The sequence below is a fragment of the Macaca mulatta genome, chromosome 18 (assembly GCF_049350105.2).
Source record: "Macaca mulatta isolate MMU2019108-1 chromosome 18, T2T-MMU8v2.0, whole genome shotgun sequence".
Taxonomy (NCBI): domain Eukaryota; kingdom Metazoa; phylum Chordata; class Mammalia; order Primates; family Cercopithecidae; genus Macaca; species Macaca mulatta.
In genome coordinates, this window is record NC_133423.1 from 22,025,103 (window position 1) to 22,041,011 (window position 15,909).

At 40.9% G+C, this 15,909-nt stretch overlaps 1 protein-coding gene across 50 annotated transcripts in view; it reads right to left on the bottom strand.

Moving 5' to 3' along the window:
• ZNF532 (zinc finger protein 532) overlaps positions 1–15,909 on the bottom strand; it is a 127,776-nt gene that overhangs the window by 24,845 nt on the left and 87,022 nt on the right. For 34 of the 50 annotated variants that reach the window (XM_077974696.1, XM_077974681.1, XM_077974686.1 and 31 more), the window contains 2 exons: positions 14,601–14,763; positions 8,619–8,900 (listed from right to left, as the gene is read on the bottom strand). The exons of 6 other annotated variants lie outside the window; for them this stretch is intronic. In XM_077974696.1, coding sequence (XP_077830822.1) covers positions 8,619–8,900; positions 14,601–14,763 — 445 coding nt within the window. The remainder of the gene's footprint in view (positions 1–8,618; positions 8,901–14,600; positions 14,764–15,909) is intronic. 10 more of the 50 variants (XM_077974707.1, XM_077974703.1, XM_077974701.1 and 7 more) reach the window with 1 other exon arrangement.

Genomic DNA, 15,909 nt, shown 5'->3' on the forward strand with positions numbered 1-15,909 from the left:
TCGTTTAGATTCACTGTGGCCACCTTACTGCAGGTGGCAAATAGTACTTGTCATTCCCTCCCCTTTGCGGTAAACGGGGGAATATATTTGGGGCTGCTCACATAGTTCATTCTGGCCAATGACATGTGTTGTGCATCACACCCAGAATGACCAGGCGTGTAAAGACCAGGCATGACTCTCCAGTCTGTTTTTCAGTAACACCTACGTTAAGACAATGGGGCTGAAAGAAACAGCCTTGATCACTGAGTTACCGGTGGAAGGGATGACTGCCCCAGAGAAATGCAAACTCTGCATAGCAAACTCTGTATGTGCAAGAAATGAACTTTTATTGGATAAATCAATGGGCTTTGGGGGATTGTACTGCCACACAGACTAAGCAAGTAGTTCGCAAAGTATGGTCCCAAGATGAGCAGCATCAGCATCAGCTGGGGCTTGTCAGAAATGCAAATGACCGGGTTCCATCCCAGACCTGCTGAATCAGAAGCTGTGGGGTAGAGGCCAGCAACTAGCTGAACAAGCCCTCCAGTTAATTCTGATGCACACTCCAATTTGGGGAACCGCTAGCTAGATTATGTTGCCAAGCCAAAGGAAGGGTGTTAGCTCTCCTTGGTATGAATGCTACCTCAGCAGCCACAAAAAAGGATGGGTTGTAGCAAAACAGTCATATAAAGACAGAATACTTTTTCATAGAACTTAGCCATATCTATCTCACATAATATCTGTCTACTTTTATTTTTTGTTGTTGTTTAAGTGAAAAGCTCTGCATTTAAGATCTGCCTTGTAAAATCCCTCCCAGCTTCTCTTCAGAAAGACTGAGGAAAATCTGATCCGAGATGGAAGCTTTCTCTCCAACAAGGCAGGGAGCCATGAGCCAGCTATCCATGCAGTATTTCATCCAGGCCCTCCTGCACTACACTGTACAGTATCAGAACAGACAGAATCTGCCAACAGTTTTGCTGAAACCCAGTTTCTGTCCAGAGGGTTATTCCACCTACCAACTGGTCCCTCTGTAAAGAAAAGGAGATTGATCCGCAATCACATGTTTTTAGTCTTCGCCTAGTTCTTTTCCCCAGTGCTCAGGCAGGAACCAGCTACTTCACCATCTGTTCTCTGAAATGGCTGCGCTCAGTAAGTTCAGACTTTATCTGAAATCTTCAGAATCTACGCAACCTTCTCCTCTCACACAAGCAGGATATCTGGCCACAGCTCATTCTCCACGACATGCATATATTTGCAATCTCCCTTCACCCCATGTAAAGATGGAAAAGTGGCCCAGGGCAATGGCTCACACCTGTAATCCTAACACTTTGGGAGGCCAAGATGAGAGGATCACTTGAGCTCAGGAGTTCAAGACCAGCCTGGGCATCAGAAGACTTCATCTCTACAAAAAAAAATTTTTAAATCAGCCAAGCAGGCCGGGCACAATGGCTCATGCCAGCACTTCGGGAGGCCAAGGCAGGTGGATCGCCTGAGGTCAGGGGTTCGAGACAAGTCTGGCCAACCAACATGGCAAAACCCCATCACTACTAAAAATACAAAAGGCCAAGTGGAGTGGCTCATGCCTGTAATCCCAGCACTTTTGGGAGGCCAAGGCAGGTGGATCACGAGGTCAGGAGTTCAAGAACAGGCTGGCCAACATGGTGAAACCCCGTCTCTACTAAAAATACAAAAAGTAGCTGAGCATGGCAGTGTGTGCCTGTAATCCCAGCTACTGGGGATGCTGAGGCAGGAGAATGAGGCTTGAACCCAGAAGGTAGAGGTTGCAGTGAGCTGAGATCGTGCAGTTGCACTCCAGCTCGGGCAACAAGAGCGAAACTCCATCTCAAAAAACAAAAAACAAAAATTAAAAAAAAAAAATTAGCCAAGCACAGTGGTGCCATGCCTGTGGTCCCAGCTACCTGGGGAGCTGAGGCGGGAGGATTACTTGAGCCAGGGAGGTCGAGGCTGCAGTGAACCATGACCATACCACTGTACTCCAGCTTGGGCAACAGAGACCCTGTCGAGAGAGAGAGAGACAGAGAGAGAGACATACAAACATATAAGACAGACAGACAGATACAGATGGAAAAGCAAACTTATTTATATTGGCTAAACCATTTCTTAGAGGCTTGCTGTCATTCTGGGACATCAATTCACCCTTAATCACATTGATTCCATTTTCTTTTGTTTTTCGTTTTTCTTTCTTTTTTTTTTTTTTTGAGGTGCAGTTTCGCTCTTGTCGCCCAGGCTGGAGTGCAGTGGCACAATCTCGGTTCACTGCAACCTCTGCCTCCCGGGTTCAAGCGATTCTCCTGCCTCAGCCACCTGAGTAGCTGGGATTACAGGCGCCCGCCACCATGCCCAGCTAATTTTTATATTTTTAGTAGAGATGGGGTTTCACCATGTTGGCCAGGATGGTCTTGATCTCCTGACCTTGTGATCTGCCCGCCTCAGCCTCCCAAAGTGCTGGGATTACAGGCGTGAGCCACCGCACCTGGCCCTGATTCCATTTTCGTTGGAGAAAGCAAAGCAGGAATTAAACAGCTTTGCCTTCTCTTGGCCAAATATAAACATAACTTTCCTGAAAACAATGACCTATGCCTGTCCTCTTTCTTCACATTCTACAAAATGTCTCTATTAAATATACCTTCCAATATTTGAATATATTTCACAAGCTTTGGTGCATTCTAATTTTAACTCAAAGCATCTGATAAAAATCCATTAATAGCCAAATACATCACTACCTCACACTAAATAACTGAGGAGCCACTTTGAAGCTTATTACTTTCTTCTACCTACCATTTCCCCAATTATAGTTTCCCATGCTAAGTGATGATCAAAATACAGATACAGAACCTCTTTAAAATATGTTTGCTATCATTCTCTAGAAAAAGATCCAGGCTCCCAGAAGAAATGGTTGACTGCAGGGCTAGGGCAGGGAAAATAAAAGATGAACCAGGAACATACTATGACACCAGAAAGTCCTCAGAAAGGATGCTTGTCCAGAAGACACAGGGGCCAAATGAAAGCAATTCCCAATGGCCACATCTAGGACCATTTAAGCAAAAATAATAATAATAATAATAATAATAATGATAGCAATGGATTCCAACCCATTGGATAAAATAAACATTCATAAATGCATACAGCTGTAAATATAAAACTGAGCTCATCTTTGCAGTGGAGTTCCAACTAATAAATGCAGAAGTAGTGATGGAAGTAGAAAGTCAACATTAAGTACTGTTGCAGGCAAGAATAAAGAATGGATGTTCAGATTAGTGAGTGAAAAAATGATGAGACACAGGTTCTATGCATAGTGTCAAAGTATCTTCCCACAAGATTAATTACAAAGGGGAAGCAGGAAGTTACAAGGGGGATTTCTGTGGTTAGAAAGCTAGTTAGGTACCTGAACCTAGACTGCAACTTGTGTGTATCTGTGACTAACACAAAGCCCCTTGCCATATGTGCAAGTAACAATCTAAAGAGAACTGCTTCAATCAGTGACCCCAGAGATACTCTGCAAGGCACAATGCTGTAAGCCACAGAAGACTGTAATAATAAAATGGATATACAACTTGCCCTCAAAGACTTCACTATTTACAAGGACAGCTAAAATCTGGCCATAACAAAACAATAATACCAACTTTAGAAAGTGCAATAAAAATTAGACAATACATAAGCATTTGAGAAAAAACTTTAAAAAGAGAAACTGATCAGTTTTTTACTGCTTTCTGTATATAGAATTTCTGTAACAAGAACTTCTTAAAATGCTGCTGCTTTAACTATTTTTCTTTTTTAAATAGCTAAAGTAGTAATTCAGCAAATTGTAGGTTTTAAGATGATTATGCCTTTAATATCTGAATAATATGCACTGAATATCTGTCAATTTTTTTAAAAGTATTTGACTTGATATTAGATTACGACAAATAACTGGAAAAAAGTTTAAAAACCACTGAAAGTGGATACTGACAATTCTTTTTTTTTTTTTTTTTTTTTTTTGAGACGGGGTCTCGCTCTGTCACCCAGGCTGGAGTGCAGTGGCCGGATCTCAGCTCACTGCAAGCTCCACCTCCCGGGTTTAAGCCATTCTCCTGCCTCAGCCTCTCGAGTAGCTGGGACTACAGGCGCCTGCCACCTCGCCGGGCTAGTTTTTTTTGTATTTTTTAAGTAGAGACGGGGTTTCACCGTGTTAGCCAGGATGGTCTCGATCTCCTGACCTCGTGATCCGCCCGTCTCGGCCTCCCAAAGTGCTGGGATTACAGGCTTAAGCCACCGCGCCCGGCCTGCGACAATTCATTTTTTAAAAAGAGCATCAGAGATATAGAAAAGCTACTGAATAACTAGCAGAGCCAGAACTAGGTTTTGGTATCTTTTTTTTTTTTCTTTTTCCTTTTTTTTTTTTTTTGACACAGAGTCTCACTCTGTTGCCCAGGCTGGAATGCAGTGGCACAATCTCAGCTCACTGCAACCTCTGCCTCCTGGGTTTAAGCAATTCTCGTGTCTCAGCCTCCTAAGTAGCTGGGATTACAAGACACCCACCACCATGCCTGGCTCATTTTTGTATTTTTAGTAGAGATGGGTTTTCGTCATGTTGGCCAGGCTGGTCTCGAACTCCTGACCTCAAGTGATCGCCTGCCTGCATTGGCCTCCCAAAGTGCTGGGATTACAGGCGTGAGCCACCAGGCCCGGCCACTTCTGAATCTTAAAGACAAAGCTACTGAATATCTTTACTTAATAAATGGAACTGTATACAAAATATTTCTTTTTAGTAAAGTTCTGGATGGGAACTGAGAAGGGGAAGAAAGGTCAAAAACAATTACCGAAACCAAAACAGCCATTTAAAATGAGTAGCAGTGAATTATAATATTTTGACATAAATTTTTAACTTATGCCAGTTAAATTTACTCCTAACCTGAAATATTTACTCCAAACCTTATCAAAATAATAATCATACTAGAAGCAATAACACTAAAGTAATGACTGTACTGTGGTTGGCAGAATGCATTTAGATTATTCCTCAAGTTATATTTTATATATATGTATTTTAAGTCATAATTATGATACTAAAATCAAGTATACATTCAAAGTTCACTGGTTCAGAACACTGACATATTTATCATAATGCATAATAATATTTCATTGGGTAATCCAATACATTTGGATCTTTACAGAAACTTCTGGGCTGGTGGAAGTAAAAATGTATTCTCTCCTGAGACCTTTAGCCAAATATAATTTTTGATCCCTTATATGTGTATAGTGTATTTCATATTGATATCACATCTTAAGCCCATAAGGATTAGAGAATACTTATCACCTCATATACAGTTCTCTAGGTACTTAAACACAGGACACTGGAAGATCACTAAACATGTAACCATTTTAAAGAAGAGGAGGTTAAGTCTAAGAGGAGTTAGATGTCTTCCACATTAGAACTCATTTTTGGTCTATTAATTCAAGAAATACTTTTCAACTAAAATGGAGACACAGATGTGGGTGCTATCCGTATATATACTGTACACGAGTAGCAAAGTTATAAGAGTGGTTGAATTTTCCCAAGAGAAGGTTAAATGTTTCTAGGACAGAAACCTGATGGGTATTCCAGTAATGGAGAGAGAACCCAGGAGACAGTGGTATTCCCAATAAGGGTAGAAAATGCTTTTAGAAAGAACTTCTAATCATGTGAAATACTGCTGTGAGGTGAGTGGAGGTAAAGACAGGAACACGTCCAACAGACTTAACAACAAAGGGGTCACCAGAGAACTGGGTTCAGTGATAAGGTGGCAAGCCCAGGGTAAATGGGAAGGAAAGATATAGACAGCAAGGTGCTTGCCTGGTTGTCTGAAGGAAGACAGAGAAAAGACAGCACAGGGGCTTTGAAGTCTGGGTGACTTGAGTATTCTAGGAAAGGAGAAATGAACGGAGATAGGTAAAAGAAGCTTGTAGAGGGGTGTTTGGAAGTGGGTGCTCCAGTATGATTTGGCGTGGTGGAACTCTCGCATTCAACACCATCCATTTCACTAGCTTATGAAGACGCTCCTCCCCTCTCCTTGCCCACTCATCTCCTCCATTCTCTCAGGAGGCTGAGGGAACAGGATTGAAACTACAATATAATCTGATGTGCCTTATTCCAAAGGCAGGGCCTCAACTCCTTCAAAGCGAATCCTAAAATCCTACTAAGCCAAACATTTCCATTCTGATGAACACCTCCATCAAAACCAAGGGCACAAGCATGCACACACATGCAATTCAGAGTGGGATCTCTGTGCAGGTCCAGAGCAAAGGCTTTCAATCAGTGTTACATTTCATCCCACCAACTTTTTTGAAATCATCTCCTCCTCTTATATCCTAGATCTAATCATTATCTCTTATGTAAGATAAAGATAGTTTTTTTAAAAAAGGAAAAGAGTTCTGAAATGTTACAAGATAGTTACAGAAATCTCATGAAATGAAAGGACTGGACTACCGGATGATGACGAAGGCCAGCTCCTGTTTAACTCTTATGCAGTCTGGTAGGGGTGCCAAGTGAAGACTCCCTAGAACCACCACATCAGACTGACAGCACCCCTGGCAGTGTATTTATACTGTAAATTATTAAAGTATTGCTCCTTAAAAACTACCCAGTATTTATAATGAACACTGTACAATGCTAGCAGGAAAGCCTAAGACTAAGATGATTAAATAAGCAACGTGCCACTAAAGCCAAATATATTCTGTAAGTAACTACTTTTTATATCAAGACATACTGTCGTGAGACCAAATACAATAAAAACATCTTTTTGCAATTTGTGAACATTGTGATCCAGCCATGTTCACAGGCCATTTGGATAATCACAAAGTAAAACATGTCAGTTTCATGAGTACCTCAAACAAGTAGTACAAATAAATGAGATTATAGAACAGTTCTTAGCACATTTGCTAGAACAAACTTCTCAAGGATGTAGTGTATACTAATTACAAAACAATTCCTATGTACTCTCTATAAAGGCTCACTATGCACGACTATTTTGTTCTATTGGCTTAAGTTAAAGCACTAAGATGACTTTCTTTAAAAATGTCATGTATCTGAACCCACTAATCAATCTCAGTATTAGGACTACAAATGAGACAAGCTGGTATTATGTTCCTCATGATGAAATACAAAAAGAATACAGCACCTATGACATATTCTTTTGTTGTTTTTTGGTTTTGAGACAGGGTCTTGCTCTATCGCCCAGGCTAGAGTGCAGTGGCATGATCATGGTTCACTGCACCCTGGAACTCCTGGGCTCAAGTAACTGCCTCGGCCTCCCAATGTGCTGGGATTATAGGCATGAGCCACCATGCCCACCTGACATAGGCTTATCTAAAAAATTCAAATCTAATCAAAATTCCAGGAATATGAGACAAAGAGGAACAAGTTAAACGGTGTCAAAAAGTAGCAAATTCTGGTTGGGTACAGTGGCTCATGCCTGTAATCCCAGCACTTTGGGAGGCCAAAGTGGGTGGACTGCCTGAGACCAGGAGTTCAAGACCAGCCTGGCCAACATGGTGAAATCCCATCTTTACTAAAAATATTAAAAAATTAGCTGAACGTGGTGGTGCACATCTGTAATCCCAGCTACTTGGGAGGCTGAGGCACGAGAATTGCTTGAACCCAGGAGGCAGAGGTTGCAGTGAGCCGAGATCATGCCACTGCATTTCAGCCTGGACGATAAAGTGAGACACTTTCTCAAAAAAAAAAAAAAAAAAAAAAAAGTAGCAAATTCCATGTTGGTTCCTAGTGTCAGCAAGTTAGAAAAAAAAAGTAGCAATTACCCAAATCTAGTAAAGTGAGGGACAACCTACATATAGGACAAACAATCCAATTTTTCTAAGAAATCAACCGTACATTAAAAAATAAACTGGAAGGAGGACTACGTAAAATAATGACACAACAACCAAATGTGATATGTGGACTTTTTGGATCCTGACCATAACAAATCAACTTTGAGACAATCAGGAAATGTCAATACAGCCTAATATTGTATTTAATACAGTATTAGATAATATTGAAAAATAATTTTGCTAATGTTATTAGGTCTAGTCATAAGTATTTTTTAAATTTCTTATTAGTGGGAGACATATACTATTTACAAGAGAAAGGATATACATATGTGACTCAGATTTTTCAGCGATCTTGAGTTACAGAGCTTCTACTGGAAGTAAAAGGATGTGCTTCCTCTTCCCACTACCAAACTCAAGGAAGAATCATGTAAGTTACACAAATGCTCCCGGCAGTGTTCAGCATTTCCACTGTCTTTCTCTGCTCCTTTCTCCCTTAGCTAGTACAGGGATAGAGGTAAATTCAAATGCCTTTAACCTTGGTTTACTATATTTCCCTTTCCTAAGCTATAAACATGAATGTGGTAGGTAATGTACCACATTCATGCACACCAGTCTGGAGGAGTGCATGTGAAGGCAATGACTAGGAAAACTACAGACTGAAGGATTTGGAAAGGTCCCTTTTACAGATAAAGAATTGAGACACAGAGACACCAAGTGATTTTTAAGGTCACACCACTAATTACTGATAGAGCCAAGCCAAGAGCCCACATCTTGGAAGCTTGCCAGTCCAGTGCCCTCTCTGCACTCACCCGGAGCAGCTTTCATTCTTTACTGACCTTCCCGTGCTCCTTCCTCACGTGGGATATGTACACATCTCTCTGCATGAAGAGGCGGTCACACTCCCAACACGTCCACCCAGGACTGGCCACTTTCTTGGTTTCCATGGATTTTTTCACAGGAGATGGAGATTTCTTTTCCAATTTCTCTTTCCCATTCATGGATTTGGTGTCCTCTTTGTTCTGATTTGCTGAATTTTGAGTTGTAGGCTTAATGCTCAAAGGCAAGTTTATACCCAAGTTTGGAGGCCCTTCAATACTTTTCAATGTTCCATGCATAGACTACATTATAAAAAGAAAAGAAATATCTATCACAAATCACAACACTAAAAGAAAGCACAAGTATGCTATCTTAACACGTGGTACACATTTCAATACCATTTTATATTCATTCAGAAGTATTTCTTAATATATAAAGAAAAAAACCTAAGCTAAATATACACTTCAAAAGAGATAAAAGTCTGTTACAAGTTATGTATTTCTCTTTCCAAACGCTTTTTAAAGGCCTATATATTTATACCATTTTAAAATTCTTTAAAGAAAGACCTCTGTATTGAACACAAATTAATCCTGGTACTTTACCCTCCTGTAACAACCCAGAGTGAGGCCTCTCTACAACCAACCATTTCGGAACAACCCTCTCCTTTCTCATCAGCCTGGAAATGTTTAAATAGGCTAATACATTATTAGGAATTCAACTAGAACAAACTGACTTGAGCAAACATCTAAGATCAACACGTTAGTAAATAGCAAGCCTTTTTCTTTTCACGCCTTTCACATTCTTGGAATACTTGTAACAATCTGGGTTTTTGCTGGGTTTTGTCAGTAATTTTCATCTCCTTACACCTATCCCGACCCATCCTTTCTTCCTGATGGCAGCCAGGCTTGAGAACTACACACATTAGATACTCACGTCTTTTTAAACTGCTTAGCTATCTATTTTCATCAACGTAATAGCCACGAACAGCCATGTTCAACTTAAACTCACTGGATTTCAAATTTGAAAAGGGTAAAATTAGTGCAATTTGATTCTAAAGACCAGCTCACTTTGGTTTTTGTTTTGTATTCTAAAAGCATGGAATAAAAACAGAGGGATGGGGTGTATGCAGTGGCTCACGCCTATAATTCCAACACTTTGGGAGGCCAAGGCAGGAGGATCACTTGCGACCTAGAGTTTGAGACCGGTCTGGGCAAACAGAGAGACCCCATTTCTACAAAAAGATTAAGAAATAGCCGGGCATGGTGGTGCATGCCTGAAGTTCCAGTTACTCAGAAGGCTGAGGTAAGAGGACTGCTTGAGCTCAGGAGTTCAAGGTTACAGTGAGCTATAATCACGCCACTGCACTCTAGCCTGGGCAACAGAGCAAGACCCTGTCTCAAAAACTAAAAACAAAAACCAAAAAAGAGGGTGGAGGAGAGCAAAAACTAAAATCTTTGCCTCTGTATACAATATAAAATTTATCTTTGAATAGGGCCGTCTCTTCTTACTAGCAGTCAGGCTTGCAGTTAAACCATGAATTCCTGAACCTACAGAAAGACAACATGAAAAATCTTTCCTAAGAGGCTTTCCACACATCCGAGTTTCCCTGGGTCACAGAAACTGACGCTGAAAGACCTCAGCTCCACATTCCTTCTTGGATGTTTAAGCCAGCCATTCCTTCAGGACACTCTCCATCACACTTTCTCAAGGTAAGGTCTTCTCTAAACAGTGCCAAGAACTAGCTAACCTTCTTCAACACCATTTTCCCCCAGAGGGAAACAGGGGTTCTATCATCTTCTCACTGGCTGAAGTCTCAAGGTCTACCCAAACAGGCAACAGCACAAGTGGCCCATAAACCAGGGGCTGAGGTGGGCCGGGCGCCTGTAATCCCAGCACTTTGGGAGGCTGAGGCGGGTGATCACGAGGTTAGGAGATCGAGACCATCCTGGCTAATATGGTGAAACCCCATCTCTCCTAAAAATATAAAAAATTAGCCAGGCGTGGAGGCGGGTGCCTGTAGTCCCAGCTACTCGGGAGGCTGTGGCAGGAGAATGGCGTGAACCCAGGAGGCGGAGCTTGCAGTAAGCCGAGATCACGCCACTGCACTCCAGCCCGGGCGACAGAGTGAGACTCCGTCTCAAAAAAAAAAAAAACAAAAAAAAACAAAAAAAACACAGAGGCACGCCGGGCTGAGGTGGATGTCTAACCATGTTCTTTGCAAAGAGAAAATCTGGAGCAAGACATGATTTCTTGATAGCCAAAAACTATGCCTTGCTTCATGCCCACCATGCAGGGTAGAAGGTTTCTGTGTTTGATTGCTCTTTTTCAAAAAAGAAGCAAAATTTTTCCATTTTTGACATTTAAAACCTAAAGAAAACAAAACCTAAATCCCTCTAGTAACTTTTTGTAAGTTTCTAGGCAAATGCATTTTTACTAACTGATAAGCTGACGAAAGGATAAAGTATTAAAGTATTCTTCTGTAAGATAACCTTAAAATGCTATAGAAATTACAGAAAAGAGGCCGGGCGCGGTGGCTCAAGCCTGTAATCCCAGCACTTTGGGAGGCCGAGACGGGCGGATCACGAGGTCAGGAGATCGAGACCATCCTGGTTAACATGGTGAAACCCCGTCTCTACTAAAAAAAAAAATACAAAAAACTAGCCGGGCGAGGTGGCGGACGCCTGTAGTCCCAGCTACTCGGGAGGCTGAGGCAGGAGAATGGCGTGAACCCGGGAGGCGGAGCTTGCAGTGAGCTGAGATCCGGCCACTGCACTCCAGCCTGGGTGACAGCGCGAGACTCTGTCTCAAAAAAAAAAAAAAAAAAAAAAAAAGAAATTACAGAAAAGCAGCAACAAGTTACATTGTAAGTAAAATTAAGACTATTAAAGCCAGGTGCAGTGGCTCAGGCCTGTAAATCCCAGTACTTCAGAAGGCCAAGGCTGGAGGATCACTTGAACCCAGGAGTTTGAGACCAGCCTGGGCAACACAGTGAAACCCTGTCTCTACAAAAAATACAAAATACAAAAACTGGCCAGGCGTGGTGGCACATGCCTGTAGTCCCAGCTATTTGGGAGGCTGAGGTTGGAGGATCACCTGAGCCCAGGATGTGGAGGCTGCCTTGAGCCCTGATCATGCCACTGCACTCCAACCTGGGCAACAGAGTGAGACCTTACCTTAAAAAAAAAAAAAAAAAAAGACTCTGAAAAGCAAATACCTGGGAATGGTGGCTCACACCTATAATTTCGATGCTCTGGAAGGTCAGGTGGGAAAACCACTTGAGACCAGACATTCAGCCTGGGCAACACGGCAAGACCTGCCTCATTCATTCATTCATTCATTCATTCATTCATTCATTCATATTGTCATTTTAAAATAAAGAAACAACTTATTTCTTTTCAAATGGATTTTTCCTTAGCTCCTATAACAATAATTAATTTGAACGAATGTTTGTAACTTGAAGGTTTACTTTAAATACAAATGGCAACATGGAGGTCCTACAAAGTAAATAAGTTTATATTTTGGTAGGAGAAGAAAATGACACAAATTGGATTAACTGGGCAAATAAGGCCCCATCTTTAAGTGAATATGTATGTGGAGAAAACTTGTGCCTGTTCTACTTCCTCTTCCTTCCTCACGAAAAACTCCACAGAACAGGCACAGGCAATGTAAATAAATAAAAAGAGCTAAATAGATCATCTTAAAAATTTAAAAAAAAAACAAAACACCAATATGTCTTTAAAACTACGCTTACCCATCCCCAAACATATAAATGCAGGATATTTTTAAATGCATAGAACATACATGAAATGAGAACATAAGTGATTATTCCCACTGTTTTCATATCATGTGTCTTGCATAGGTTCAGATTAATAAAATCAATTATTTCCTCCTTGTGGCCACAGGATTTTACCACTCCTCTTCAGTTTCTATTTCTTGTAACCTTGTATTCCTCCAAATTCACTATTAACACAAGGAAGACCCTAACCACAAAGTTGATGACCCGACTTCCAGATGCAAAGATGAGTTCCAGAAAGCAAATGCCTTAAAAGCCTCTTAAGAAGCAACTGCTCATTTCTCTTTTTGTTGTGGGCACATATATAGTATGTTAAAATATTTTGGTCTAATTCCAACATCCCTAAATTTTTCAAAGCAATTTTAAATTCTTCTTGATGTTTCATTAAATAGATATTTACTATCAAAATAATTATGTGATTTTAGCTAAAATAGTTAAAATATCTTAAGAGGATTTTACTGTACTTCAAGTGAGAATGATGAAAGGCATCTCCCATGCATTTTATTCACCTGAGTAATGCCATCACCACCACTATCTTCACCTTGCCTAGAAGGAGACAATCTCCAAGATGTTCATTTGCATTAAGCAATTACTCTACATGAACTCACATATGTTCAATACAGGAAATGTCAAGGATTCATAATCCAGGCATTTAGCCGACATGAGACCAGAATAATTCAGGGACTTTACTTGCTCTTCAAACTGAACTTTTTTGTATAATTTTTTGTTTGTTTTTGAGACGGAGTCTTGTTCTGTCACCCAGGCTGGAGTACAGTGGCACAGTCTCGGCTCACTGCGATCTCTGCCTCCTGAGTTCAAGTGATTCTCCTGCCTCGGCCTCCCAAGTAGCGAGGATTACAGGCATGTACCACCACATCCAGCTGATTTTTGTATTTCTAGTAGAGATGGGGTTTCACCATGTTGGCCTCAAGTGATCCACCTACCGTGGCCTCCCAAAATACTGGGATTACAGGTGTGACCCACTGTGCCCAGCCTGTATAATAAATATATTTTTAAAAGAGCAAAACTAAAAGAAAGAGATTGAGTTCCTGATAATACGGGGTCTCTTGTTTCTCTGTTTAAAAAGTAAGTCATTTTAATCTCTGAAAGCCAATGGATATTATCTCCTAATCACACAAGGAAAAAAAAAATGCTTAACATATTACAGCGGACAGTTAAGCAGCTAGAACTAAGCACTGGACTTAGTAAGCTTAAAAGGCTATAAATAGATTTCTGTGCCCCTTTTGGGGGCTGGAGAGTAAAATAGACCACACTGGATATTTATTCATTTCATTAACTGAACACCACTAGGTGCCAGGTACCATACTATATCCTAGATATTTAACAGTCCATTTACAATGCAATCTTTACAGAAAAGAAAAAAAAAACGAAACTAAAAGGTTTAGGGGCATTAATTACAATGCAAACCTAACCGCTTAAATAATTTCAAGGGAAAAAACCTTCATTTTTCTAAATATACCAATATTTGTATGAATTAGCATAATTCATCAGAGCCCTTGTCTGTTTCTAAGTATTAAACAATACCGAATTCTCAAGAAAAGGAAAACTTCGGCGGGGCGTGGTGGCTCATGCCTGTAATCCCAGCACTTTGGGATGCCAAGGCGGGCAGATCACCTGAGGTCAGGAGTTCAAGATCAGCCTGGCCAACATGGTGAAACTAAAAATACAAAAATTAGTCGGGTGTGGTGGCAGGCACCTGTAATCCCAGCTACTTGGGAGGCTGAGGCAGGAGAATCACTTGAACCTGGGAGGCAGAGGTTGCAGTGAGCCAACATCGTGCCACTGCATTCTAGCTTGGGAGACAGAGGGAGACTCACTCTCTCTCAAAAAAAAAAAAAAAGAAAAGAAAGGAAAGGAAAACTTCACAGTCATCATTTTCACATATTAAAAGAAAAAGAAAAAGAAAGAAAAAGAAACCCTAGTACTTTTTTACTCTTAACATCAGGGCAGGCATTGGTTCCTTTTCACGAATCTTTTGGTAGGCAGATCAGGACTCCTGAATGAAAAGCACCCCACAGTCAAGTGAACACACGATGACAGCACGTAAGTTGCTCACTGACAACGACCAGCATCCATCCCTTCCCTCGACAGTGAGGCGTGCTTTAGAGTCACCTGCAGCTCAGCCTTGATTTATGACCAGTGAATGGATCTGCAATTCATTTAAAGGAGAGGTTAGACGCACACACACCTTGATATGGTCCATCATAAGTTGCTTCTGTGCATATAAAAGAGAACAGTCTGGACACTTGAAAACAGACACCTTCTGGTTTTCAATGTGTTGGTCAAAGTGGCGATACAGCAAGGTTTGCAGGGTGAACACAGTGTCGCACATGGAACACTTATATATTATTCTAAAACAGAAGAGTGCAGCGAGATCATGTCAGTCAGCCTGTTTTAAGTCAAAGGAGCTGCTATTTTATAGCTAAAGAACTCGGGAGGCAGAGGCACACTGAGAACACACAAACACAATAAATAGAACAACAATTAGCTTTGAACAAACTTTTCAAGACAACTGGCATCACTCAATCATAGATCAACCTTAACATTTTGAGTAAAGATGTATTTGGCTACATTTACTTAGAAATCTAAATTAATGACCATTTTACTACTCACAAATCTATAACTGGCACATGTTTGCACAAAGTCTTCATGTTACTTTAACACAGAGCAAAAGCATGCTTTTTTTTTTTAAGATTTTTTTTTTTTAAGATCAGACCAGGCAATGATGATACCCTAACTTGGAAAAGAATGTTAATCTGATTAATAAACTAAATAGGACTACTCAACTCCAAAGTTTCCGTTTAGAGTCAGTAGCAATTTTACACTTGAATGTCAATATTTCTATACCTGTTCTTAACACAGGAAGCCCTACGCTAGTAAACAAATATACACTAAAATCAAGAAACAGAAAATAAAATCGATACTACTGTTATTTCAACAATGCTTGAATGTTTCTTATGCTTTGAATGATTTAAAATATTCACTTGTCTCCTACAAACTATTTCCATGACTAATATGTTACTAACAAGCAGCCTCCTCAAATGAATTCAGCAGACCTGAACCTTCTGAACATAATATCCTTCCTGCCCATCCACACTCTCTACTGAAACGAGGGCACGAGATGTCTGGGGAGGGTAAAGGGCTGCATCTACCCTGCCGCCGGCCTCTGCCTCCAATGGATGTGATCGGTCATTTGTGAACAGTTCTGATGGCAGCAGGTCACCATTTTTTAGTCACTGCTCTGGGTCACCCTGGCGCATGGGGGGGGCCTATGGGCATCTGTATTTTGTCTGGAGAACTGTGAGAATGGGCACAAAGAATTCTAAAGAGCCACTTAGGAAAAGGTCAGAGAAAAGCCGACTGGATGTGAGGGTCAGAAAGGAGGAGAGAGAAGTTGAGGTTTTACCTGGTGTTCCTACGGCAAAGTTGAAGAAAGGAATGCCTCCTAAACCACGTGCCTTCCCTCTCTCAGGGCCCACGTAGCTTCAAACCTCACT